This window comes from Dipodomys merriami, unplaced genomic scaffold, assembly GCF_024711535.1.
Source record: "Dipodomys merriami isolate MVZ:Mamm:240054 unplaced genomic scaffold, mDipMer1.0.p SCAF_15, whole genome shotgun sequence".
NCBI classification, from domain to species: Eukaryota; Metazoa; Chordata; class Mammalia; order Rodentia; family Heteromyidae; genus Dipodomys; species Dipodomys merriami.
Genome location: NW_027202826.1, coordinates 4474911 through 4501404, shown reverse-complemented (window position 1 = coordinate 4501404; position 26494 = coordinate 4474911). Strand labels below are relative to the sequence as shown.

Below are 26494 nucleotides of genomic sequence, written 5' to 3'. Positions count from 1 at the left end.
TATGAACTTAAGAATTTATACATGAATCCAGAATTTTTGAGTAAAATGATTGTTTTTAAAATGTGCTCTTGTAGGAAAATGAAAAAGTTTCTCAATATCCAGCAGTGATTGTGGAACCAGTTCCAAGTGCCAGATTGGAACAGGGCTATGCGGCCCAGGTTCTGGTTTATGATGATGAGACTTACATGATGCAAGATGTGGCAGAAGAGCAAGAAGTTGAGACCGAGAACGTGGAGCCAGGTAGACATCTCAAAGCATCGATTATTTTAAGCCCTTATTTTTTAAGCTTTAGTGTTGCTATGCTAGGTGAACCTTGCATTGAAGAACTTCTTTTTAATGTATAGTTGTATATGTATAATATGCATATATATGTACGTATATAATGTATAGTAGGAAGCCAGTGAACTATTTAAGTGAATTGCTGTATATAACAAAAAGTTACATAATTTTTTTTTTTTTGTTGGTTGTAGGGCTTGAACTCAAGGACTGGGCACTGTCCCTGAGCAAATTTTGCTCAAGGCTAGCACTCTACCACTTTGAGCACAGCGCCATTTCTGGTTTTCTGGTGATTAATTGGAGACAAGAGTCTCATGGACTTTCCTGCCTGGGCTAGCTTTGAACCGTTATCCTTAGATACCAGCTTCCTAAGTAGCTAGGATTACAGGTGTGAGCCACCGGTGCTCAGCTGCTATTTTTTTAGTACAAATCCTAGTTGTCATTTACTTTAAGAAGTCAGTATGTTAGTTTATAAGTTAACGTTTTAATTAAAAAATAAATATGGTCTTCTCATTTTATAACATTTTCTTTGAATTAATCCTGGTGCAGCAGTATGAATTTTGTTCCTTAGGTCAGAAGTATCTTTGTAGAGATCAGTAAGATTCCTCTTCCTTTTCTGTCATCTTAGACATCTTGGTGTTTCCATCTGTGGTGAGATGGTGGTATGTTTAATTTGGGATTAGCATGCATAATTCTCTGGAAAATCTTTATAAAGTTTTGCCATGACCATAAAGAAAATGCGAATATCTTCACAGAAGAGCCATAGTGATTTATATAAACAATGAATACAAAAATTTATCTTAAGCTGTGTAAATGTTAAAACAAGAACCATTAAAATTGCTTTACAACTAGAAAGAACGTTCTTAAATGTTTCAATACATTTCTATAAGTGTAGCAAGCTATTACAATGACAAGTTTTGAGTATTTGCCATCTTGGCATGACCTGTGGTGCTGGCCTCTTCACCTTAAACTGGTTTTTCCCTAACATTTTTTTTGTTGAGTTGAGGGATAAAAAGAGTTACCTTTCTTGTCTGAGCAGTTATGATGACTGTGCCAGACACCAGGTGAAGCACTCAGTGATCAGCTCATTTTTATCAGATGGAAGCTAATCACTTCACGTAGGCTTCATGACTATACAGTCTTGACTAATGCTTGATTCCCAGTAGTTATTATATATACTTTCTTGGGGTTTGGAAAGTTTCCTACTGTGAAGATAGAAGTGTCAATTCGGAGATTAATTTTCTTCTAGAGGAAAAAGGTAGGTAGAACAGCTACTTTTATTATTACATAGAGTAGTTTGTTGGAGTTCATGTTATTGCAAAGGAAACACTCATAACTCACAAAAAAAATGGAAAAGCTTAAGTTGAGGCTTAAGTTTTGAGGTTTTTGAATTTTCTTTGATGTTTTGATGAAAAACAAAAAAGACCAGCTAAGTGTCAGTGACTGGCACCTGTAGTCCTAGCTACATGGAGGTTGAGATCTGTGAGGATCACAGTTCAAAGCCAGCTTGGGCAGTAAAGCGCATGAGACTCTTATCTCTAATGAACCACCAAAAAGCTGGTAGTGAAGCTGGTAGCTCAAGTGGTAGAGCACTAGCCTTTAGCAAAAAAGCCCAGGGAGAGCACCCAGGCTCTTGAGTTCAAGCTCCAGGACACAGAGACACAGACACAGACACACAGACACACACACACACACACACACATACACACACACACACAAACACACACACGAACAATTTAGGCAGCAAATTGGAAACTTAAAAAATTATAATACCATTAGGCACTGGTGGCTCAGGCCTAGCTATTCAGGAGGTTTTGATCAGCCTGGGCACAAAAGTCAGTGAGACTTTTATCTCCAATAAACTACTCAGAAAAAGCCAGAAGTGGTGTTGTGGCTCAAGTGGTAGAATGCTAGCCTTGAGCACAAAGAAGCTGAGGGACAGTGGCCAGGCCCTGAGTTCAAGCCCCAGGACTGACCCTCTCCCCTCCCCCCAAAAAAACCCAACAACAACCAATTACAATAGCATTTTTGCATAGTAGGAAAATTGGAATGTTTAGCATATTAAAATGCCAGAGCAGAGTGACCAAATGTTTTATAATTTACAGTGTTTCTTTTATTAAACTAATTAGGTTAAGAACATTTTTTTTTTCCAATGGACAGTGGATATAATCTACTGAAGTACTTTAATTTTCTCAGTCATTTTAGACTTGGAAGGAGATATATAATTTGCAGGGCAGAGATGAGAGTGATTGTTATTTCCATCAAAGGGGATATGGGCAATTTGGGTCAACAAACTTTGTGATTTAAAAAAAATTGGTAATGTGCTTTGTTTGTTTTTCTTAAACCATAGAAGGAAATGTTAGCAAATCATATATGCTACTCTAAGATTATATTAAAATACCTCAAAAGATTATCTTACCTGTTTAGTTCCATTCTGGCTTGTAAGTTAATGTTACTTTACAAGGATTGCTAATAGTCATAGATTAGATTTTAAATCAGGAAATATGAACTTCTGTTTCTATCTTAAAGAATTGTGCACTTTTGAATGAATTCAACTCTGAATCAGTTTTCATGTGTCAGATTTCTAGAACATGTACCAAGAATAAAGGTTACCTTGACTTAGCCGATGGGTATTTCCTGTTAGGTAATTGGGTCAGTGTGGTGATGAACATATGTAACCAAATACCAAATGTGCATACATTTTGGAAAAGAGAGTGACTGGGAAGAAAAGCAAAGTGAACTAGGGCAATTAAATTCTGGTTAGAGCCAGACATGATAGTAAATGCCTGTAATCCAAGCACTTGAGAGGCTAAGTCCAGTTTGAAGACCAGTCTGAGTTACACAGCGAGACCCAGTCTCAAAAAACAAAACAAATAACAAATGCTCATATAGAAAAAAATTTTCTTGAATACATCTTGGAAACACTTCCTGGAATGCTCCTACATTATAATTTAGATTATATCACTATAAAAAGTGTTCCGTGTTAAATTTACTAATTTGTTACATCATTGTTGAGTTTCCAGTGAAGTATTTCTTCTTTCATTCTGCATGTATGTGTCCACACCAAAAACATTTCTTATCCAGCTGGCAGTCCTAAAATCACACAGTGATTTGCATCTAATCATCTTCATTATTTCTTGTATAAAAGGGAGTCTCACTTTGTTAAAGGAATTGTAGCTATTTTGCTTTATTTACCTCTTTGTAGACTAAAAGTCTACATTTCTTTTCACAGCTGTGGCTTACATTTTGTAGGAGAAAACAAATACTTTGAAAGTTTAAAAGCAGGCAAATTCACGTAAACCTGTGCTGAGTTGCTTGTGACAGGAACATCAGCCTTAGTAACTGAGGAGTGGTAGTGAACGATAGTGATCTTGCCACATCTTCCCAGTGCCTGCCACATCTTCCCAGTACCTGCGGAGACCCTCCAGCCTGGGAGCCTGCTATAGATGAGTGTGGAGAGTGGTGTGGTGAGAGTACATCTTAGATTCGCTAGAGATTTGAACATAAACATTTTATAAATAGCTGGCTGCTGCTGGCTCCTGCCTGTAATCCTAGCTACTGAGGATTGTGGTTCAAAGCCAGACAGGGCAGGAAGGTCTCCAATTAACCATCAGAAAACCAGAAGTGGAGTTGTGGCTCAAATTGGTAGAGCACTAACCTTGAACGGAAAAGCTAAGGGATAGAGCCCAGACCCTGAGTTCAACAACAAAACCAGCAACAACAAAGGACACAAACTTGATTAGATCTCAAGAGTTGGTAATTAAGCATAGAAATAAGCCGAACGACTTAGAAGGTTGTGGGTAGGAAGTACTGTGGAATTACTATCTGTGGATATAGGTTAAGTTGTAGGGAAAAGATGAGACAGGGAGACTAGCTATTGTAGGCATTGAAGGATGATTTGAGAAATATTTTATTTTTTATTTTATTTTATTTTTTTGGGTCCGGTCGTGGGGCCTGAACTCTGAGCCTGGGTGCTGTCCCTCAGCTCTTCAGCTCAAGGCTAGTGCTCTACCACTTGAGCCACAGCGCCACTTCCGGCTTTTTTTCTTTTTGCTTATGTGGTGCTGAGGAATCGAACCCAGGGCCTCATGCATGCAAGGCAGGCACTCTACCACTGAGCCACCTTCCCAGCCCCTGAGAAATATTAAAACAAAGTAGTAGAAACAGGCACAGAGGAGCGTACTGCTATGTAAGGTCTAGCAGGCCAGGATATAACAAGGGAGGGAGGTATATAGGAAGTTTTCCTTGTTGTTTAGGCCACAAGTGATGATGTTATCTTAGGATTTGAAGGAGGGAAGCTGATAAGTTTGGTAATAGGTTCATTTTGAGTTGAGTCAAAGCATCTAAGAAGGAATGTTTTAAGTATTTAAAGATACATAACGGTACAGTCTGAATCCTATTACAGAAGAGGAGGCATGCCCAGATGAGGGCAATTTGTGATCAAGGGCTTGTTAGGAACTTGTGGGTAAGCACAGTGATCCCATAGGAGAAGGAATCACTCCTGCTGACAGTGACAGACCTGTTTCTGTCTATTGCCTCCAGGTCCAGGAAGAGGGGAGGGCTACTTAAAATGCCAAAAAAGGACACAGATAGTTGGCAGGCATTTCACAGAAATTGGTCCAGGGGCTAAGTTCCCTGGTTTTATTCTCCTCCCTCTCTCTAACCCCTGGCTAAAACACTCCATTAACCAAGCCCAGTCTGAAGCCAAATGAGCCCTGTTGATGAAGTCAGTCTCTTGGGACAGAGAGAAGGGTGAAACAGGTGGAGAATAGATGTAGAGGGGCAAATGGAAGATGTCCAGGTATCTAAGTAAAGCCCGGTGATTGAAGTCAGGGAGATTGGATGATTTGAGGGTGATGTGGGACTCATCTTCATTTGAAGCCATGGAAACAAATCAGATCTCCAAGGGCAAAGGGATTTGAGAGATTTTCCTATGATGGAAGATACTGAAATTTTATATTTGTTTCCCTGTGTTAGAGAACAAAAGGACATAGAGTTAAGCAATGAACCTTAGGGAATGCTTGTATTTTGAAAAACAGAAAAGAGTCTGAGTAGTCAAATGTGTTAGGGAATTCCTTGGTTACTTTTTTTTTTTTGGGTCCGGTAGTGGGGCCTGAACTCTGGGCCTGGGCGCTGTCCCTCAGCTCTTCAGCTCAAGGCTAGCGCTCTACCACTTGAGCCACAGCGCCACCTCCGGCTTTTTTTTCTTTTTTGCTTATGTGGTGCTGAGGAATCGAACCCAGGGCCTCAGGCATGCAAGGCAAGCACTCTACCACTGAGCCATCTTCCCAGCCCCTCCTTGGTTACTTTTTGAGTTACATATTCTTTTTAGTTTTTAAGTGACTTTCTTGAGTAGCAAAGGAAAAAATATTGTCATGTGTTCTGGTTTCAAATTTCACTTTTTATCACTTGGCAGATTTATTTCGGATTCTAGTGTCCTAAGTAGAAATTCAATATTGTGAGGATTCCATAAAATAAAAGTTAAAGCACAGTTCTTGTTACACAGTTTTCCTTGACTTCATTAGCACCTTCTGTATACATTCAAATTTGGACTGGTCTTTTATACATTTAAGCAGAACATTTGTTTAATTTTGTTTACATCTCTGTTAACATTTTCCTCCTTTATTTTACTTTTACTTAAAAAAAATCAAATGCTTCATACCCTCAGTATGTACTCTTTTTCTTGTTATTCCTTCTAAACTCAATGTGCTCTGGCATGTACATTTTCATCCAGTTGGACTGTTTGTTAGATTTCAAAAGCCATTCTTTTGCTAAAAGCAGTGGGATTTACTCATTGAATCATCCAGAAGTATACCTTTCATAATGTGGCCCAGTCTACTCAAGCACTGCGTTCTCTTAGCTCTTTGCCTGCTGCCCTTTTGCCAGGCATGGGCTGGCTGTTGATGTTTCTGAGCTTCCCCTCAATTTCTTGGATCCACAGTGTGCTCAGGTATTATTCATTAGGCCCAACTACTTCAAACTTTCCACAGCTGCTGCTGCATTAAAGACTCTCTTTTCCAGTCTTCTGTTATGGAGCTTATTTTTCTTTGTATTTCCACTTAGCATGTGATCACCCTGGAACACAGCTGTATTGTTTTCTTTTGTGGAATGCAGTGTTAAGTACATTGCAGTTAGGAAATACTGGCTAGTTGTGGTGGCCCTTGCTTGTAATTCTCGCACTTGAGAGGCTGAGGCAGGAGGATTTCCAGTTTAAGGTCAGCCTGGGTTACATAGACCCTGAGAGAGAGAAGAAACAATTTATGTAAAATTTCCAGTATATTTTCTTTTGTTATATGCTAAGTGTTATATGCCTTAATGTTATTTAAATTAAAAAAGTAGTTATCAAAAATAAATACGGCTATCTAAAGTGTTATGTCAGACCCATACTGATGTCATACTTAGAGATGAGTTTTGCCTCAAAGTCATAATTGGGTCTTAAAATTTTTAATTAGGGCTGGGAAGGTGGCTCAGAGGTAGAATGCTTGCCTTGCATACATTAGTTGCTGGGTTCGATTCCTCAGCACCACATAAGCAGAAAAAAGCCAGAAGTGGCACTGTAGCTCAAGTGATAGAGTGCTAGCCTTGAGCTGAAGAGTTGAGGAACAGTGCCCAGGCTCTATGTGTGTGTGTGTGTGTGTGTGTGTGTGTGTGTGCCTGCACATGTGCACTTGTGTGTATCAGTCCTGGGGCTTAAACATCAGGGCCTGGGCATTAGCTTTTTGCTCCATAGTGCTCTACTACTTGAACTACAGCTCCACACTCGTCTTTTTTGGTAGGTTTTTGAAGATAAAAATCCGATAGATTTTACTGCCCAGGCTGGCTTCAAACTGCAATCCTCAGATCTCAGCTTCCTGAGTAGTTAGAATTATAGGCCTGAGCCACCAGTGCTTGGCAAAACGAAATCTTACTAGCAAGGAAACATTTGATCATCTTCTCCTCTTCCTCCTCCTCCCCCACCCTCTCCCCTCCTTCCTCTCTCCGCCTCCTCCCCCTCCTCCTCCTTTTCCTCCTCCTTCTTTTTCTTTTTAGAGATTTGTCTCTCTATGTTGCCCTGGCTGTGACTGAGATGACAGGCATGTACCACCATGCCCAGATGACTGCTGTTTTTTTTTTTCCTTTACATTTTCTCCCTCCCCCGTCCCTCTTTTTTTTTTTTTTTTTTGCCAGTCTTGGGGCTTGAACTCAGGGCACTGTCCCTGTACTTCTTTTGCTCAAGGTTAGCATTCTACCACCTGAGCCACAGCACCACTTCCGGCTTTTTCTGTTTATGTGGTACTGAGGAATCAAACTCAGGGCTTCATGCATACAAGGCAAGCAGTCTACCATTAAGTCACATTCCCAGTCCCATTAAAGATATATTTTAAGGATTACTACCTCATGTTATACAAGTAGACTTACTAATTTTTATTAATAAACATTGGCTGTGAAGTAATCTTTTAAGCTGCCTATATCTGTTCTGATCAGTATTGGCAGGACTTTGACTCTTAATGAGGCATCATTAAAAGTGGGTTGGGACTGCTTAGCAAGCTCAAGGTCCTGAGTTCAAACCCCAGTTCTACCAAAAAATTCTCCAAATGAAACTCCCAAACCAAAGCAAGTACATGTGTGTTCATGCATGTGTGTGTGCATACACACTCTACAGTGTTGTTCTTATAGTTAAATTATGAGGTAAACTTTAAAAAAACCTCTTAGTGAACAACAGAATTGTATTTAAAGATACAGGATAGATAAATGCAGGGATTTTCCATATGATTCAATAAAAATGTAGCACTGTAAAAAAGTGAAAGTTTAGGTTTTGAAATGCAGTTTAAGAAAATCCAATCAGGTTTTCTTTTGAAAAATAAGAAGCCAAATTTCTTTCTTGAAAAATGTCAAGACTAATTTGACTTCATGCTGAGCTGTGATAACTTTTGTATTTGTTATACCTTCAGAAATCCTCCCTGTGGCACAAAAGGACTCTTAATTATAAAATATTGTTGCCACAGGGAGGTAGAAGATCGACATGAAAAACTGGGGACCTGAAAAGGAGCCCCTATCCTAGGATCCCTGCAGGTGAAACAGATTGAGCCAGAAGGAAGACAATACTGGTAGGTTGGTTTTTAATTCATTAAGAATGTTTGCAGTTTTGTATTTCATAACAATTATTTCATCTACGTATTATCATAATTTTGTCTGAAGGGTGACAATGATTCCTCCTTAAAGAGAAAAGAAATATAAAATAGTATTTTTCCTCCTAAATAGTTCGCCATTTGAGTTATCCTTGCTCCTGACATTTGTTTCTTTAGATAAAGCTCTAGATCTAACTCCTTGAAGCTACTGCTGACTGCACATTATCTTTCCCCACTCCCCCCCCCATTATCCTTCCTTTTATTTCCTCTTCTAAAATATAGGCATTTTCTTAAAGTTTTAAAGAATGATTTTTCCCAGTTATCTATTTTATTCCATTAGTTGTAGGTTTTCTAAAATGGCAAAATATTAACTTTATAGTTATTCTAGTTTTTATTCTAGAATAATTTGAATTTTAATTGTATTGTGACTCAAATCAGAAAACACTATTGGAAGGATGTTTTAGTATCTTAATGTTCATAAGAAACATTACTTTTATACCAGTAGGGGAAAATGATGGCCCTATTTAACATTTTAAAACACTGTAAATTTTAAGATACAGCCTCGTTTTAGATAATTCAAGTGTGAAAAAATCAATTCAATGATTAGAATCTTCTTCAACATCTCTGTTTACTTGGACTTATATATTAAAATATATCTATAGCCTTTAGGTACTAACATAGAGAAAAGTATGGGTGAATTACAGTATAGAAGTCCTTTTGGTTACTAAGCTCTCTAAATTCTTAACTGTCATTTAAAAATCATTATGCCAAAGCTGGGCACTAGTGGCTAACACTTGTAATCCTAGCTACTCATAAGGCTGAGAACTGAGAATCCCTGTTTGAAGCCAGTCTAGGCAGCAAAGGCCATGAGACTTTTATCTCCAATGAACCATTATAAAAGTAGAAGTGGAGCTGTGGCTCAAAGTGGTGGAGCACAAACCTTGAGTTTAAAAAGCAAAAAACAAGGCTGGGAATGTGCTTTAGTGGTAGAGTGCTTGCCTGTCATACATGAAGCCCTGGGTTTAATTCCTCAGTACCACATACACAGAAATAGTCAGAAGTGGCGCTGTGGCTCAAAGGGTAGAGTGCTAGCCTTGAGCAAAAAAAACTCAGGGTCAGTGCCCTGAGTTTAAGCCCTAGGACTAGCAACAAAACAAAACAAAAACCAAAAACCAAAAAACCCCCCCAAAGAACAAACAAAACAAAACCAGCTCAGGGACAGTGCCCAGGCTCTGAGTTCAAGCCCCACAACTGACAAAACAAACAAAAAACCATTAGACCATATTAAAAGAGTGTTCAAATAAACCATGTGGTATTTGATTATGGAGATATAGAAGAGTGTAAATTTAACATGACATTTAATGAATAGAGTTTTATTTAGTAGAATGTCATTTTTTAATGCATCCTCTGCTCTAAAAAGAAAACAAAACAAAGCTCCTGCTTTTCAAGCTATCATTTTAAAACAGAGGCTTGGGAATTAGCTTATATAATAAAGTGTTTGTCTAGCAAGTTTAGAGCCCTTGTGGGATCAGTCCTCAATATGGTGAAAACCAACCAGCCAACCAACCAACATCTCTCTCTTTAAAATAGCTACTGAGCCAGGTGTCGGTGGCTCACACCTGTCATCCTAGCTACTGAGGAGGCTGAGATCTGAGGATCACAGTTCAAAGCCAGCTGGAGTAGTAAAGTCGTGAGACTCTTATCTCTAATAAACCACCAGAAAACCAGAAGTGGCATTGTGCCTCAAGTGTTAGAGCACTTGCTTTGAGCTGAAGAGCTCAGGGACAGCACCCAGGCCCAGAATTCAAGCTCCACTACTGAAAAAAAAAAGGCCACTGATTTTTTATTGCTCTCAGCTATGTGTCTCACTGACTGATTATATAAAGGAGAAAACAGTGGCCAAAAGTAAGGAGTGGCTCTTTCAATTAATAAAGCAGAAATTATTTTAAATACTTTTTTATACCATTTACAAAATATACTTTACATAAAGGGGAAAAAGTATATCTAGGTTAGATCATTAAAAGATTTTTGTTTTGAAAACTAGTAGCATTCATTCCTTTATTATTTAGACTTTTAGCAGTAGTTAATTTAAATTTTGCTATCCAACAATTTGTCTAATATAATTTTTATTAATTCAGACTGAGGAGAAACTAAATGTGAATTGTGTAGAATTAAAAAAATAGACGGGTGCTGGTGGCTCACACCTGTAATCCTAGCTACTCAGGAGGCTGAGATCTGAGGATCGCGGTTCAAAGCCAGCCTGGGTAGGAAACTCTGTGAGACTCTTAACTCCAATAAACCACTAGAAAACTGGAAGTGGCGCGTGGCTCAAGTGGTAGAGCGCTCACCTTGAGCTGAAGAGCTGAGGGACAGCACCCAGGCCCAGAGTTCAAGCCCCATGACCGACACACAGAAAAAAGAATTAAAAATTTTTTTTGCTGTGTTTTTTTGAGTTTTACAACATGGTATTATGGGATATATATGCTACAAATAGTAAAATGTTACTTTGATGAAACAGATTAACTTACCTGTCATCTTAGATATTGTGTGTGTGCATGGGCGCGCGCTGGTTTTGGGACTTGAGCTCAGGGCTTGGTAACAGCTCACTTCTGGCTTTTTGGTGATTAGTTGGAGATAAGAATCTCATAGACTTACTGGCTCAGGCTGTCTTTGAACTGCAATCCTTATATCTTAGCCTCCTGAGTAGCTAGGATTAAAGGTGTGAGCCACTGGTGCCCTACTGATACTTACTTTTTTATGGAAACAGCAGATAAAACAAACTTACTTAGCAAAAATTTCTAATATAGTGTAGTTTTATTAACGTCTCACATTCTTTTTTTTTTTTTTTTTTTTTTTGTCATCGGGCTTGAACACTGGACCTGAATGCTGTCCCTCAGCTCTTCAGCTCAAGGCTAGCACTCTACTACTTGAGCCACTGTGTCACTTCAGGTTTTCTGAGTGGTTTGTTGGAGATAAGAGTCTCTCGGACTTTCCTGCTTGGGCTGGCTTTGAACCACGATCCTCAGAACTCAGCCTCCTGAGTAGCTAGGATTATAGGCATGAGCCACTGGCACCCAGATTATTTCTCACATTCTTTGATATCAACCTCTTCCCTACTCATTCATCACCCTAACCCACTGTTTGGTTTGCTAGTCTTACAAGTGTTCTCAGGTAAGGACAGATCACATATGTGAATAGTGCAGCTCTGGATGTTTACTTAAAACACATCCTAGGCAGATCCATCCCATTTTTTCAGCCAGCCATCTGTTAGGACTTCTGAGGATTTGCCTTGTGCCATGTGTAGAAGTGGTTTTTCATGTGTTAGACAAGAGCCACTATTTTTCTTCAGTGGGCTTTCTGTTTTGTGAGAAGATAACAAGTTATTACAATGAAAAGGAATGATTATGATGATAAGATTAGCTAAGTTTTATGGGAGAAAATGGCATAGGAATGGCAGGGAGGTCACAGAATGCCTCCCCAAGAGTGTGACATAGGAAGGGAAGGGGTTTGAAGCATTTGGCAGGTCGAAATGGGTTATTTAAGTTGCCAAAAGAGATTCAGTATGGCTAGAATTTGGAGTATGAGGAAGAGAGGGAAAAGGAGACTAGTAAGATTAAGGAAGTCAAGAGGCTTGAACTCTGGGCCTGGCCACTGTCCCTGAGCTTGTGTGCTCAAGGCTACTGTTCTACCACTTTGAGCCACAGCTCCACTTCTGGTTTTCTGGTGGTTCATTGGGAATAAGAGCCTCATAGGTCTCTTACTCAGGCTAGCTTTGAACTGTGATCCTCAGATCTCAGCCTCTTGAGTAGATAGAAGCACAAATATGAGCCACTAGCACCTGGCAAGAAAAATCTTACTGCTGTGGTCTTTTCAAGCATTGTCTCAGTGTGTTGGGCTTTTAAGAGTTTGAAAGAGGGCTGGCAATGTGGCTCAGTGGTAGAGTGCTTGCCTAGCATGCATGAAGCCCTGGGTTTGATTCCTCAGTAAGTACCACATAAACAGGAAAAAATGCTGGAAGTAGCCCCATGGCTCAAGTGGTAGACTGCTAGCCTTGAACAAAGCGGCTCAAGGACAGAGCTCAGGCCCTGAGTTCAAGCCCTGGGACTGGCAAAAAAACAAAAAACCCAGCAGCAAAAGAGTTTGAAGCAAGCTTGAGATGGCAGCCCTTGTCTGGGACCCCAGGACTTGACAGATGCCAGTCATTCTTGGGCTCACGCCTGTAATCCTAGCTACTCAGAAGGCTAAGATCACAGTTCAAAACCAGGCTGGGCAGGAAAGTTCCTGTAGGACTCTTAATTCCAAATAACCACTCAAAAACTGGAAGTGGAACTGTGGTCACAGTGGTGGAGCACTAATCTTTTTTTTTTTTTTGCTTATGTGGTGCTGAGGAATCGAACCCAGGGCCTCAGGCATGCAAGGCAAGCACTCTACCACTGAGCCACCTTCCCAGCCCCTGGAGCACTAATCTTGACCAAAGAGATCAGGGACAGCACCCAGGCCCAAAGTTTAAGTAAGCCCCCCAACCAGCCAAAAATCAGAAAAAAGAAATGTACACTACCTGATTTATTTAACTTAACCCCGCTGTACATCTTCTTTATAATTACAATTAAAAAATTTTTAAATGATAACAAAAAACCCCAAAGGTTGGGATACAATTTAGTAGTAGAGTACTTACCTCTCATTTGTAAGGTCCTGTGTCTAATTGATCATACTGAAGAAGAAAACACAAAAAATGGAGTTTTAAGCAAACTTAAAAAAATAAAATACACATTTAAACTGTGAGAGAAGGGGTGACATTGTCCAAAAAGAAGTGTATTCATGCTGGACCTGTAATCCTGGCTATACAGGAAGCTGAGATCTGAGGATCCTGGTTCAAAGCGAGCCTGGGCATCTGAGAGAGTTTTTTTGTTTTTTTGTTTTTTTGTTTGTGGGGCTTGAACTCTGGGCCTGGGCGCTGTCCCTCAGCTCTTCAGCTCAAGGCAAGTTTGCTCTACCACTTGAGCCACAGCGCCACTTCCGGTTTTCTGGTGGTTTGTTGGACATAAGAGTCTCACAGATTTTCCTGTCTGGTCTGGCTTTGAACTACAATCCTCAGATCTCAGCCTCCTGAGTAGCTAGGATTATACAGGCGTGAGACACTGGCGTCCAGCAAGTCTGTGAGACTCTTACCTCTAATTAACCACCAGAAAACCAGAAGTGGAGATGTGGCTCAAAGTGGTAAACCTAATTAGCCTTGAGCAAAAGGTCTCGGACAGTGCCCAGGTCCTGAATTTAAGCCCTATGACTGTCCAAAAAAAAAAAAAAAATGTACTCATTACATGATGTATGTAACTGTAACCCCTCTGTATATCACCTTTATAATAGCAATAAGAAGTAAAAATAAAAACTTGTTTTCAAAATATTTGAAAACAGAAGACATTCAAATAATTATCTAAGTCAGTTATGGTGGTTTATGTTAATAATCCTAGCTATCTGGAACTTAGAGGCAGGAGGTTGGCAAGTTCAAAAGCAGACTAGTAAGCTTAATGCAACCCTGTCTCAAAAATAAAATAGTAACAAAAGAGTTAGTTGGAGGGATGGCTCAAGTGACAAAGAGCTTTCCTTGTGTGCCCAAGGCTTTGGGTTCAGTAAATAAAATTACCTAAAACCAACTGAACTCCTTAGCACCTCATTCACAACTTCATAATAGTTACTATTTTTGTTCCACTAAATTAGTGTCTATAGACTCGTAGTTTGGGCTATAGGTGTTCTTAATGTATAGCTACAATAAGCTAAAAGTGATAGAGATTTAGATAGATAATTGGCCAGCCATGATTTCTTTTTAGGCTTAAAAAGTTGGGTTCTTTGGTGCAGTGCTGTTTCAAGTGGAGGAGGAATCATTGTCCCTATCCATTCTTCATTCCCATCTGTGTAACGTGTGGGTCTTAAAGACCTACATGAGACTCACAATAGCCAGTTTTGATTGAACATAATGCATGTTAGTTGACTTTGTTAGGTATTTAAGCTGATGGCCTCTAACTTTATAGTGGGAATGCTGTTTTGATCATTTGGACTATGAAGCATAAATTAAAGTATTTCTTTTGGTTCTGATGTCTTTGAGAACTAACTTGTAAGGAAAAGTTATCATGAAACCCTTTTGTATTCTTCATCACTACATACATTTGCTGGTTTACTTACAATATAATGCTATCACAAACAGTCAGGGTCTGGGCCTTGAGCACCATGGTGGATACCATAAGCATAATTATATATGGAATTGCTTTACTTTCAGCCTGTACAACTGAATATATGTAAGAGGGTTTATGAAGAGTGTATCTTAAAAATACAACAAAATAGTTAAAGCATGTAAAAATATGAAAAATACTTAAAAATAGGTCATAAAATATTATAGCATGTAAAAAATACAAATGACACAACAAATATGCATGTACTTACTTCCAAAAAAATTAACAAAACATTGGCCAGTATTTGACCTTTTTGTGTATCTAATTCTAAGATGTTTTCCTACTCTTCTTCCTTAAGGTACCTACTATTCTGGTTGTTTATTTTAATCACATAATACAATCTTTATAATAAAAGAATGCTTTTTAGTTATCAAAAAGGAAGTGATCTTTGAGCTTAACAATTTTTTTGGACATAATCTATTATGTGTTATTCTCATTTTTATAGACATTTAAATGGATAGTGATTCATATTATACCCCTGGAGCAAGCATTTGTTCCAAAGTGGAGTGAGTACCTTGAACTAACATACTGATTAGTGGGGATAAAAAGATAGGTATACAGACTAGATTTTATAATAAGTGTAAATTCATGAATTAATTTTGATACACGTCTGATTCATTCTCCTAATTAGGAAGGTGTTCTATAAAAGAGATGAGCAGTTTTTGTTTTTTGTTTTTTTTTAGTAACCAGGCTTAATCTTTTGTTAGCTTTATTTCATGATGCATGCAAATGTTTTGTCTCTAGATAGCTAGATTACCCCCCACCCCCACCCCATATACACAGGAACCGGGTAGGAAAATACGGCATAAGCCTACCTTTGAGGGAAGGATTGGTACTGTAAAACTTGTGCTCTACTGAAAGCTAGTAGCTTCATCTTATTTTGATACCTGAAGAGCTTTATTGTTACTGTTGATCTTGGGAGCTTTTTATTCCGTTATACCAACAACCTCTCCTCTCTTCCCCTTCCCTTCTTTCTTTTTGTGCCTACAACTTGTGATACACTAGATTTCTTTTATTTATTTATTTACTTTTTGGGTCTGGTTGTGAGGCCTGAACTCTGGGCCTGGGCGCTGTCCCTCAGCTCTTCAGCTCAAGGCTAGCGCTCTACCACTTGAGCCACAGCACCACTTCCGGCTTTTTTCTTTTTTGCTTATGTGGTGCTGAGGGATCGAACCCAGGGCCTCAGGTATGCAAGGCAAGCGCTGTACCACTGAGCCACCTTCCCAGCCCCATACACTAGATTTCTAAATGAGGTAGTAAGTACATTCCAAGAATTTTAATCACACAGAATGTAGCATTATTGTAAATTTAATGAAGTGACCTGAGTCATTCTGCATAGGTGAGGAGTAAGAGGTGTGTGTACAGTTGGTACCAGCATTCACTCTTAAGGTATCCCAGTTTGTACAAAAACTCTGGCTGTAGTTTGGTGCCACCTGGTGGCAGTTAGATGTTTCTGTAACTGCAGTTTGAGGACTGGGTAGAAAGTAGGAGATACTTTGAGTTGTCTTCTTGTTGGTTCTAGGACCCATTGTTCTATACCCCAATCTGTGAATGCTCAAGTTCCTTATATAAAATGCCATTGTGTTTTCATGTAAACTATGCCTGTCATCCTCTTGCATGCTTTAAACTGTGTCTAGGTAACTACTTATAATATCCTTGATATAAATGTTCTGTAAATAAGCAGGAAGTTGATGGCTTGCACCTGCAATCTTAGCTACTCAGACTGCTGAGATCTAAAGATTGTAGTTTGGAGCCAGATAGGAAAGTCTGTGAGACTGTTGTGTCCAACAAACTACCAGAAAAGTTGAAAGGGAAGCTGTGACTCAAGTGCTAGAGCACTAACCTTGAGCAAAAGAAGCTTAGGGACAGAGCCCAGGCCCTGAGTTCAAGCCCCACAACAGGCACACCCATACACACAAAAAGTTCTGTAAATAGTTGTTGCATTGAGTTGGCATCGGTAGCTCACATCTGTAATCCTAGCTACTTAGGAGGCTGAGTTCTGAGGATTGTGGCTCAAAGCCAGGCTGGTCAGGAAAGTCGGTGAGACTCATTAACTCAATTAACCACCAGAAAAAACCCCAAATGGCACTGGCTCAAGTGGTAGAGCACTTGCCTTTAGCCGAAGAGTCAGGGACAGCGCCCAGGCCCAGAGTTCACAAAAAAAAAAAAAAAAAAAAAAAAAAAGTTGTATTGCAGTGTTTATAGAGTATTGGTGAGGAAAAAAGGGGAAAAAATCTGTACATGTTCAGAACAGGTGCAATTGTTTTCCCAAAACTTTTAATCCATGGGTGGTTTAATCCAAGGAGGTGGAACTCCCTGTCACAGAGGGCCAGCAATACCACTGGATTTTTCTCAATTTATGTATTCACAATATTTTGCCTTGCTGTATTTATATTTGTATCTGTTAATATTTCCAGTGTGCTCTAAAAATAGGTTGTTTACTGGAATTGCTGAATCAAGAACCTGATACGTTTTCAGAAAAGAATTAGTTAAATAGAGAATGAGAAGACAACATGAATGAGACCAGAGAGCAGATATTTTTGCATTTTATTTAAAGACTGAGTAGCAGTGTAGTTTAACCAGAATTGTTTAAGTTTTCTAGAGACAATAGGTGTGGTTGAGGAGGTAAGAATAGAAACTTCAGTGGTGCTAGACTGTGTTGGCCTTTAAATAAAGTAATGTCAACAAAATAGAAACATAATGTGGAGATGGGAAGGAAGAACATTGATTTAAACATCTGAAAGACAAACAGGAGACACAATGTGCATAATAATGTTATGTAAATAAAAATAATAAAAATGGAGTGAGAGACACGCCTCTCCCTGTAATGAATGTAAGCTTAACAAAAAAAGAAATCAATACAAGGCATAGCTTCCAAGCTAAGTATGGTGTCCCACACCTAGTTTCTGAGCACTTAGACTGAGGCCCGATGAGTATGAGTTTGAGCAACTGGGCTACTCAGGAACTTGTCTGAAAAATGTGAAAAAGAAAACAGAAAGGGGTCTGGCTTCCAAAATGCTGTGCTAGGGTGCAGGTTAGAGAGTAAATCCAACTGAACTTGACTCAACTTAATAAAAGATAACAAAGGAGCAAAAAGTGATAGATAAATAAAAATAAAAAATAAAATAAAGTGATGGAAATAGAAATCATGAACTAAGTCTGGCACACATGGCTCATGCTTGTAATCCTAGCTACTCAGGAGGCAGTTCAAAGCCATCCTGGGCAGAAGTAGCACTGTGGCTCAAGAGATAGAGCGCTAGCATTGAACTGAAGAGCCCAGGGACAGGGCCCAGGCCCAGAGTTCAAGCTCCATGATGGACAAAGAAAAAAAAGCTGGAAGTAGTGGCTGTGGCTCTAGTGGTAGAGCACTAACCTTGAGCAAATGGAGCTCAAGGACAATGCCCAGGCCCGGAGCTCAAGCACCAGGACCAGCAAACAAACAAAAAGAAAAGAAACAAATCATAAATTGCCAGAGTAGAAGTAAGTCCAGAGCCTGTCAGAAACCATTTTACAGTCATCTGTTGTATTTTTAACAATTCAAAAAGCAAAAGCAAATCAAATTAGTGGAAGCGGATAACATAGTAACAGACAAAACAAAGCTAAGTTGAAATACTGGAAAGTAAGTTTACTAAAAATGATACTAACAAAAAGAACCTGGAGGACTGAAACAGAGTTTACAGTGAACAGCTCTGAATAGAGTGAATGAAGGTAGACTCTTCAAACTGGTAAACAGCTCAGAAAGTATAATTGTCATTAGCATATTTGCATCTTTGACTACCATTTAAGGCAAAAGTTGGACTCAAACACTTCTATAAATTGAAAAAAGACAGAAAATTTAAAATAACTTCAAAAGAGTGAGCCATAGAATTCACAAACTTCATGAATTGGAGATCTATAGAACGTTGAGTCTGACCTATTAAAGTAGGACCATAAAATGTTTCTGTTGTTTACAGGTCAGTTCTTTGCTGTGATCTCCCCTTTAGCAATGCCCAGAAAATCAGTATCATGTATAAAAATAGTTCATTATGATGCATAAAATTAGAAAACAGTGAAAAAAATGAGAATGCTTTATCAAATTGGGGTTTTTTTTGGTCGGTCGAGGGCCTTGAACTCTGGGCTTGGGTGCTGTCCTTGTGCTCTTAAGCTCAAGGCGAGTGCTCTACTGCTTGAGCCACAGCGCCACTTCCTGCTTTATCAAATTGGAAACAAAAACACATTACAATTTAGGAAAAATGAAAGTTATAAAATATTTTCAGCTATGAACAATATGAAATTATTGCATATAAAAACTTGGGATTTGATTTAAGCAGAAGTCACTGGGAAGTTCAATTGCTTGGCTCACGCCAGTAATCCTAGCTACTCAGGAGGCTGAGATAGTCAGGAAAGTCTTTGAGACTCATATCTCCAATAAATTACTCAAGAATCCGGAAGTTACACTGTGGCTTAAAAGGTAGAGTATTAGCCTTGAGCAAAAGAAGCTCAGGGACAGCATCCAGGCCCAGAGTTCAAGCCCCAGGACCGGAAAACAAAAAACAAAAAAATCATTGCTCTAAATGTACATCTTGGAAAATAAGAAATATTAATGTATTGGTTTCAAACAAGAACCAGTTATTTTTTTTCTCTTGGGCCTTTGGTTATATGGTTATGCTGAGTTGGACATGGCCTGTTCTACTATCTGTGATCATCTGTGGGTCAGCTGGGAACTCGTTGGTCTAAGACCAGCTCAGCTGGAACAACTGCCCTCCTATTTCTTCTTTCCAGTTGTCTTTTTCCCCCCTATTTCTTATGCTGTTGGTGAAGAATTCCAGTATTTTGTTAGGAGTGGTGTTACCTCTGGACTTCCTAGGTTTGTTTCTAACGCTGAAGGAAGTATCTGAAATTTCCATTTTAAATTTAGTGTTACTTACAAGTTTTAGTAATGTCCTCTTATTTAAGGGATTATTTCCTATTCCTCTGTTTTTTGTTTTGTTTTGTTTTTTGTGTTCATTGAGTCTTATGAAATGTTTTTGGAGCATTCTTCAATACATTCCCCTTCTGTGATTAGTAAAACATTCTCAGATGTTGACCTCCCCTTGTAGTTTGAGAATGTTTGTCATTTTGCTTCTTTTAAATAAAAAGGCCTTCACATGTACATTCATAAATGAAACTATAATCTTACTATTTGTATTATCCTTATGTCCTTTTAGAAACAAAATATTATGCAACTCATAAAATAATCCCGGTGCCTTCCATTTATTTTTCTCTTCTATTTTTCTGTCATTAATTCTTGTATAATAATTGATTTTAGGGGGCTGGGAAGGTGGCTCCGTGGTAGAGCACTTGCCTTGCAGGCATGAGGCCCTGGGTTCAATTCCTTAGCACCACATAAGCAAAAAGAAAAAGGCCGGAAGTGGTGCTGTGGCTCAAATGGTAGAGCGCTAGTGCCCAGGCCCAGAGTTCAGGCCCCACGACCAGACCCCCCCCCAAAAAAAAGTTTAAATAAAAAAAATAATTGATTTTAGGGCTGAGAATGTGGCTTAGTGGTAAAGTGCTTGCATAATATGCATGAAGCCTTGAGTTCGATTCCTCAGTACCACATACACAGAAAAAGCTGGAAGTGGTGCTGTGGCTCAAGTGGTAGAGCCAAAAAAGCAGCCCCGGAACAGTGCCCAGGCCCTGAGTTTAAACCACAGGACTGGCCAAAAAAAAAAAAAAGAAAGAAAGAAAGAAAGAAAAAGAAAAAAAGATTATAAACATTTGCTAGATTTTTTCTAAAAATTTATTCAACTCTTTTTTATTGGAAAGGATGGTTTAGACTATATATATATATATATATATATATATATATATATATATAAATATATATAAATATATTTATTTATTTGAGCTTTTTTTTTTTTTTTTTTTTTTTTTTTGCCAGTCCTGGGCTTGAACTCAGGGCCTGAGCACTGTCCCTGAGCCTCTCTGTGCTCAAGGCTAGCACTCGACCACAAGCCACAGCACCACTTCTGGCCTTTTTTGTTTATTTGGTACTGAAGAATCCAACCCAGGGCTTCATGCATACCAGGCAAGTACTCTACCACTAAGCCACATTTCCATCCAGTACTTATTTTCTATTTGTGTGTGTAGTATAGGAAATTTCATATTCTCTAGAAACTTGTACATTCCATGTGTATCAACTTTTCTTTTTTTTTTCTTGTCCAAGATAAGGACAAGAATTCTGTACCTGATGCTTTCGCTCATTGGCTAGCACTCTACCAACTAAGTCATGCCTCCAACACTTGGGTCAACTTTATTAGTATATATATAATTATTTGTAATGCTTCATCTTTTTTGTTGGTCATTGTAATGCTATTTTATTATTTTTGTTTTTTTTTAAATCATATCTGGGGTTATCTCTCCCTTTCAATACTCTATATTCTCTATATATGTACATTCAATCCATATTTAAAAATTTTTTTTTTTGGTGTCAATCCTGGGGCTTGAACTCAGACAGGGTGTTGTCCCTGAGCTTTACTCAAGACTACTTCTCTACCACTTGAGCCACAGCTTCATTTATTTCTTTTTGGTGGTTAGTTAGAGATGAGTCTCAGATTTTCCTGTCTGAGCTGGCTTTGAGCCATGCTCCCTAGATCTCATTCTTCTGAGTAGCTAGGGTTACAGGTGTGCGCCATTGGATTCTAGATTTTTTTTTTTTTGGGGGGGGGTGCCAATCCTAGGCTTCAACTGAAGGCCTGGGCACTGTCCCTGAGTCTTTTTTGTTTTTGCTCAAAAGTAGCACTCTACCATTTGAGATAAGAGTCTCTTGGACTTGCCTGCCTTGGCTATCTTTGAACCTTAATCATCAGATCTCAGCCTCCTGAGATTACAGGCATGGACTACCAGTGCCTGGCAAGAGGCAGAAATTTTAGATTAGATCTTGTTTGACAAGAATGTGTGTCTTCATAGCCATAATTTTTTTTTTTTTTGCCAGTCGTGGGATTTGAACTCAGGGCCTGGGTACTGTCCCTGAGCTCCTTTTGCTCAAGGCTAGCACTCTACTACTTGAGCCACAGTGCCACTTGACTAAACACAGATAAGAAAAATTTTAGCATAATTTATAAGTGTAAAAGCTAGAAACAACTTTATTTACCTCCAGTATAAATTTGATGAATTAAACAGGGTTCATACACTGGAATGCTTTGTAGAATTTGTAAAGTAAATAGCTAATATCTCTGTGTATGAATATGGGTTGAATAGAGTTTGAATAAAGATACAATTAAGAATGGCATATATAGTATAATGACATTTATCTAAAACATGGAAATTACTACTTTATATTATTCAATGATGTACATAATACAAACACATGAATCCTATGTAAGCGTACATATATTCAAAAACATAAAGAATAGATTGGAAGTATATACACTGAACTCTAGATGCAATGCTGAGTAGAGGGCTCAGGATTAGTATTCCAGTATAATATTTTTATCTATAGGTGTGTTATTTCTTAGGGAAATAAGAGACAAATGAGAAAATGCTAAAAGAGTTACAACCTTTCAGAAGGGACAATATGTCTGTTCAGAATATTACTTTCAGTCTTTCCTATATGTTTAGAATCTCTCAAAAACGGTATGGGTTCCTGAAGTTAGGAGTAAGGCTGCAGAGGTGGTATTATTGAAAGCAGAAACAAAGGACATTTGTGTAGATGAAAGTGCTACATGTAAGTGAGTTATCCATATAAAGATACCGCACGGCGGAAATTAAGATGTATAGCTTCTTCTTCTTTTTTTTTTAAGTCAAGACTGGCCATGAAGAGTTTTGAGTCAACACAGAAATAACCCTAAAAGCTCTGGGTAGGCAGTACAAAGAGTGGAGAATGAAGGAATGAAGAGAGAAGATGAGAAGATGGCTGAGGATTGTACTTTGAATGAACAGATACACTTAAGGGTCTTTTTTTTTTGGGGGGGGGTCAGTCCTGGGGCTTGAACTCAGGGTCTGGGCATTGTTCCTGAGCTGCTTTTGTTAAAGGTACTCTACCACTTGAGCCACAGCACCATCTGGTGCTGTATAAGTGGTACTGAGGAACTGAACCCAGGCTTTCATGCATGCTAGGCAAGCACTCAACCACTGAGCCACATTCCCAGCCCACACTTAAGGGTCTTGTAGACACAAATAAAGATAGCTGAGAAGAAAATAATAGGAAAAACACACAGCCAATTTGCCATCACAAAAATCAAATGAAGAGAAGGATTTCCATAAGGCATGGTCAGTAATGTTACAGAAATTTTTGGTAGGTAGGATGCATTAGGCATCCTAATGCACAGGCATTATTGAAAGAGCAGAAGCAAGAAATTATGCAACCTAAATATCACTTTTAGAATTAAACAAGTTTGGTCATTTTTCCAGAATACTCTCTCTCCATTTTTCTATAAAAATGCCAAATTAGAATTTTACATGTTCATGTAAAATTTCAGAATTAAAAAATTCCACTGTACTCGTTACTACATATATTCTCTTAATGATAATTAACCCTTGAAGTCAGTTGCTAAAATTTTACTTAAAATATAGGGGACACTATTTTAACCCTTTGCAGAGTGTTTTACACATATGAGTGCTTCATCAATGTGATTTTCACAATCATTTGTCTAACACCACTAGAAAAGACTAATTGTAATATTTAGTTGGCAATCTAAGAGTGATGGTGAGAATTTTTGAGGGTGTACCTCCTTAGCATAAAACATAAAGCAAAGAACCAACAGACTGAGAGTCCAGTCAAATGCTGAGAACAAGACCCAAAGTTAAGCTGTGTGCCAGTGGCTCACGTGTGTGATCTTAGCTACTCAGGAGGCTGACTGTTGAGAATAACAGTTTGAAGCCAGCCAGGGCAGGAAAGTCCATGAGACTCTTATCTCCAATAAACTACTCAGAAAAAGCCAGAAGTGGTGCTGTGGCTCAAGTGTTGGAGAGCTAGCCTTGAGCACAGAGAAGCTTAGAGACAGTGCCCAGGCCTTGAGTTTAAGCCCCAGGTCAGGAAAAAAGAAGGAAAGAGAAAAAAAAATCAAAGTTAAGCTGGGTGCTAGTGGCTTATATCTGTAACCCTGTACTCAGGAGGCTGAGATCTTGAGGATTTCGGTTTGAAGCCAGCCCAGGCAGGCTTCTATTCGAGACTCTTCTATCCAATAAAATATCAAAATAGTGTTGTGGCTCAAGTAGTAGAGTGCTAGTGTTGAGCAAAAGAAGCTCAGGACAGTGGGCAGGCCCTGAGTACAAGCCCCAGGACAGAAAAAAAAAAAAAAAATCAAAGTTAAATTATACCTAAGCTAGGTATGCATCCCTTATGTATAAAAAGAGTTGCATGGTCTATGTCCTAAAATGAATGTTGTGATGTATAGAACAAGGTAACAATTTTTAGAGTGTTGGCCCTCATTGAGAATCTAATAGCCATTTTGCACGTTTCACTAACAAAAATTTGCCATTACCAACCTCTGATAATCCATGCCTTGGCCAGGTGCAGTGGTGAATGCCTGTAATTCCAGCTCCTAGGCTGGAGGCTAAGTGGGAGGCTCACTTGAGTGCAGGAATTTGAGACCAGCTTTAGCAACAAAAAATCCTGCATCTATCTATCTACCTATATATTTTTCCAGGGCTGAGAACCGAACCCAGGGCCTTGTACGTGCCAGGCGCGCCCTTCCGCTGGGCTAAACCCCCAGCCCCCTGCATCTATATTTTTTAACATTGTCAGAAAATTCTAGGGACTGGGATGGTGCTTTGTGGTAGAGTGCATGTCTAGCTTGTGTAAGTGTGGCTCTGGGTTTGATCTGCAGACCAACTCTGGAAACTTCAGATATAATCTTTAAAGAAATGAGGTCTTAGCTGGTTGCGGCATGCTTGTGATTCTAACTACTTGGGAGAAGGAGATTAGGAGGATCATGATTCAAAGTTAGCCTGCACAAAAAAAAGACCCTATCTCCACTAATAAAAAGCTGAAGGTGGAGGTGTGTGTGTTATCCCAGAAGTACGGGAAACAAATAGGATTGTGGTCCAGGCATAAATGGGGGACCCTATTTGAAAATTAAGTAAAATCAGAAAGGCATGGGGGGGCTCAGCTCATGTGGTAAAGTACCTATCTAGCAAGTTGAACTGCGAAGTGACACATAGACAGGTGATAGACCAGACGGGCAGGTAGGTAGGAGGTGCGTGCGTGGGGTCTACTGTGTTCCGTGTGCCTACGAACTCCTGGGTCTGGACTTCAGGGTGTACTACTGAGCCTAGCTTAAAAAAAGAAAAGGAAAGAAAAGTCCACTGATAATCTTTCTTACTTTCTTCACGCTAGTCCTCAAGAAGGAAGTTTGTATGTCAGAAAACATGAACTTCTTTTAGTTCCCACGTCTGCCCCTTGCTTTCCTGGAGGGCTGTGCCGAGCGACACCGCCAGCAGCCTCGTTATCCTCGGCGTTTTCATACTTAGAATGTGTCTGCTTCTGTAGATTGCTTATGGTAGCAAGGCTAACCTTACGCCGGGGAAGGTGGGTTTAGAAGGACTGTAAGTAGATAGGAATGTTTCCCAGACTTTCTGCACTAATTTCTCTTTGTGTAGAGGTGTTGTGTGTATCAATAGGGATAGTGGAGAAAAGTGTGCTGCTCTGTTCCCGTGGAGCTTAAAACCTAAGACAGCGCGGGTGCGCACACTCGGGACGAACACATCTACACACACTGTTCAAGGCAGAGTCTGAGCAGGGCTGCCCATCCCGCGTCAGAGGGTCTTTCCTGTGCCTGAGGAGCGAGGCCTGCTGCTGTGGCCCCACAGAAAGCACACCTGTGGCCTAATTGCTTTTTCCCAGTCAACAGAACGCGAAAAACTGTACCGAAGAGGAAATTCAGAGTTGTTGTCTGCTCCGCGCTGGCGGTTAGTCCTGTGTCGCACACGGAGACCTGGCAGGCCTGCCAGTCAGGGACCGATCTTTACCTCCAGTTAGTCGCGGTAAAAGGCTGCCCGCCGTGGGCTCTGGTGCCTCGTGACGGGGGTTTATGAATCATGCATCGGGGAAGGGCCCTTGCTTGGTGTGGGTGTGAGTGGGGCCGCAGGCAGGTGAGGGAGAACCGGGCTGAGCGGCGGCGGCCGGGCCGCGCGCGCACCGCTGCGGCGTCGGCATCGTCGTTACCGCGGAGCCCGCTCTGAGTTACAAGCCCCAGTCCGCTCGGGCGCCCGCGCCCGCGCCGCGCCGCCGCGTGGTGGCCGGGCCTCCGTGCGTGTGCCAGCGCGCTCAGGTAGGGTGCGCCCCGGGCTCGCGCCCCACCGCTCGGGCCGCGGCTCCGCGTGGGCTTTTTGGGTGGTTTATCGGCGGTGAGAGGCTCCCGGGCTCCCCGGCCCGGGCCGGCCTCGAACCCCGACGCTCAGGTCTCAGCCTCCCGAGCAGCCACCGGCGCCCGGTTTGCGGTAACTTTGATCCCCGCAATCTGTGTGTACGGAAGCGGAGACACCGGAGGCGCTTTCCTGCTCCGCGGCGCCGGTCCTCATCTTGCTGGCGGGGTCTCCGTGCTCGGGGCCGGTACCGCCGTCCCTTCCCGACGTGCCGCTCGGCGTCTTCCCGGGGTGTCTCCCGGGCCAGCCGTCCCGGGCTGGCGGCTGTTCCCGGGAGGAGTCGGCGCCGGGCAGTGTTCTCCGGGTCCGGCGCCGCCGTTACCGAGCCCCGTCCTCGGGCGCGGGCCGGGCGGCGGGTCCCGGTCCCGGGCGGCGCGCGGGCGTCCGCGGGCCTCCGGCGCCCTCCCCGCACGGCCGCGGCCCCAGGTGTCGGCGCGGCGCCCTCGGCACTTCCTGTCTGGGCGCGGGGCGGAAGGATCGCGTCGCCAGCGGAGCCGCCGCCGCCCGGCCCTGCCGTCGCCCGGCCCTGCCGTTAGGTGGTGGGGTTTCCAGCCCGGCGGC

General features: G+C 40.6%; 1 protein-coding gene and 1 long non-coding RNA gene across 8 annotated transcripts in view; one reads left to right on the top strand and one right to left on the bottom strand.

The window, feature by feature from the left end:
* Nucleotides 1-26494, top strand: part of Elf2 (E74 like ETS transcription factor 2) — a 73918-nt gene that overhangs the window by 18737 nt on the left and 28687 nt on the right. For 5 of the 7 annotated variants that reach the window (XM_070022101.1, XM_070022103.1, XM_070022102.1 and 2 more), the window contains one exon: nucleotides 75-240. In XM_070022101.1, the coding sequence (XP_069878202.1) occupies nucleotides 75-240 (166 nt within the window). Of the gene's footprint in view, nucleotides 1-74; nucleotides 241-8207; nucleotides 8364-26494 lie in introns of those variants that run through there. The other 2 variants (XM_070022106.1, XM_070022107.1) reach the window with 2 other exon arrangements.
* On the bottom strand, nucleotides 5888-26452 carry LOC138826834 (uncharacterized). The gene is made up of 3 exons (XR_011371869.1): nucleotides 25437-26452; nucleotides 13060-13095; nucleotides 5888-6513 (listed from the first exon to the last, which is right to left on the bottom strand). It is a non-coding gene; the product is annotated as an uncharacterized lncRNA (long non-coding RNA).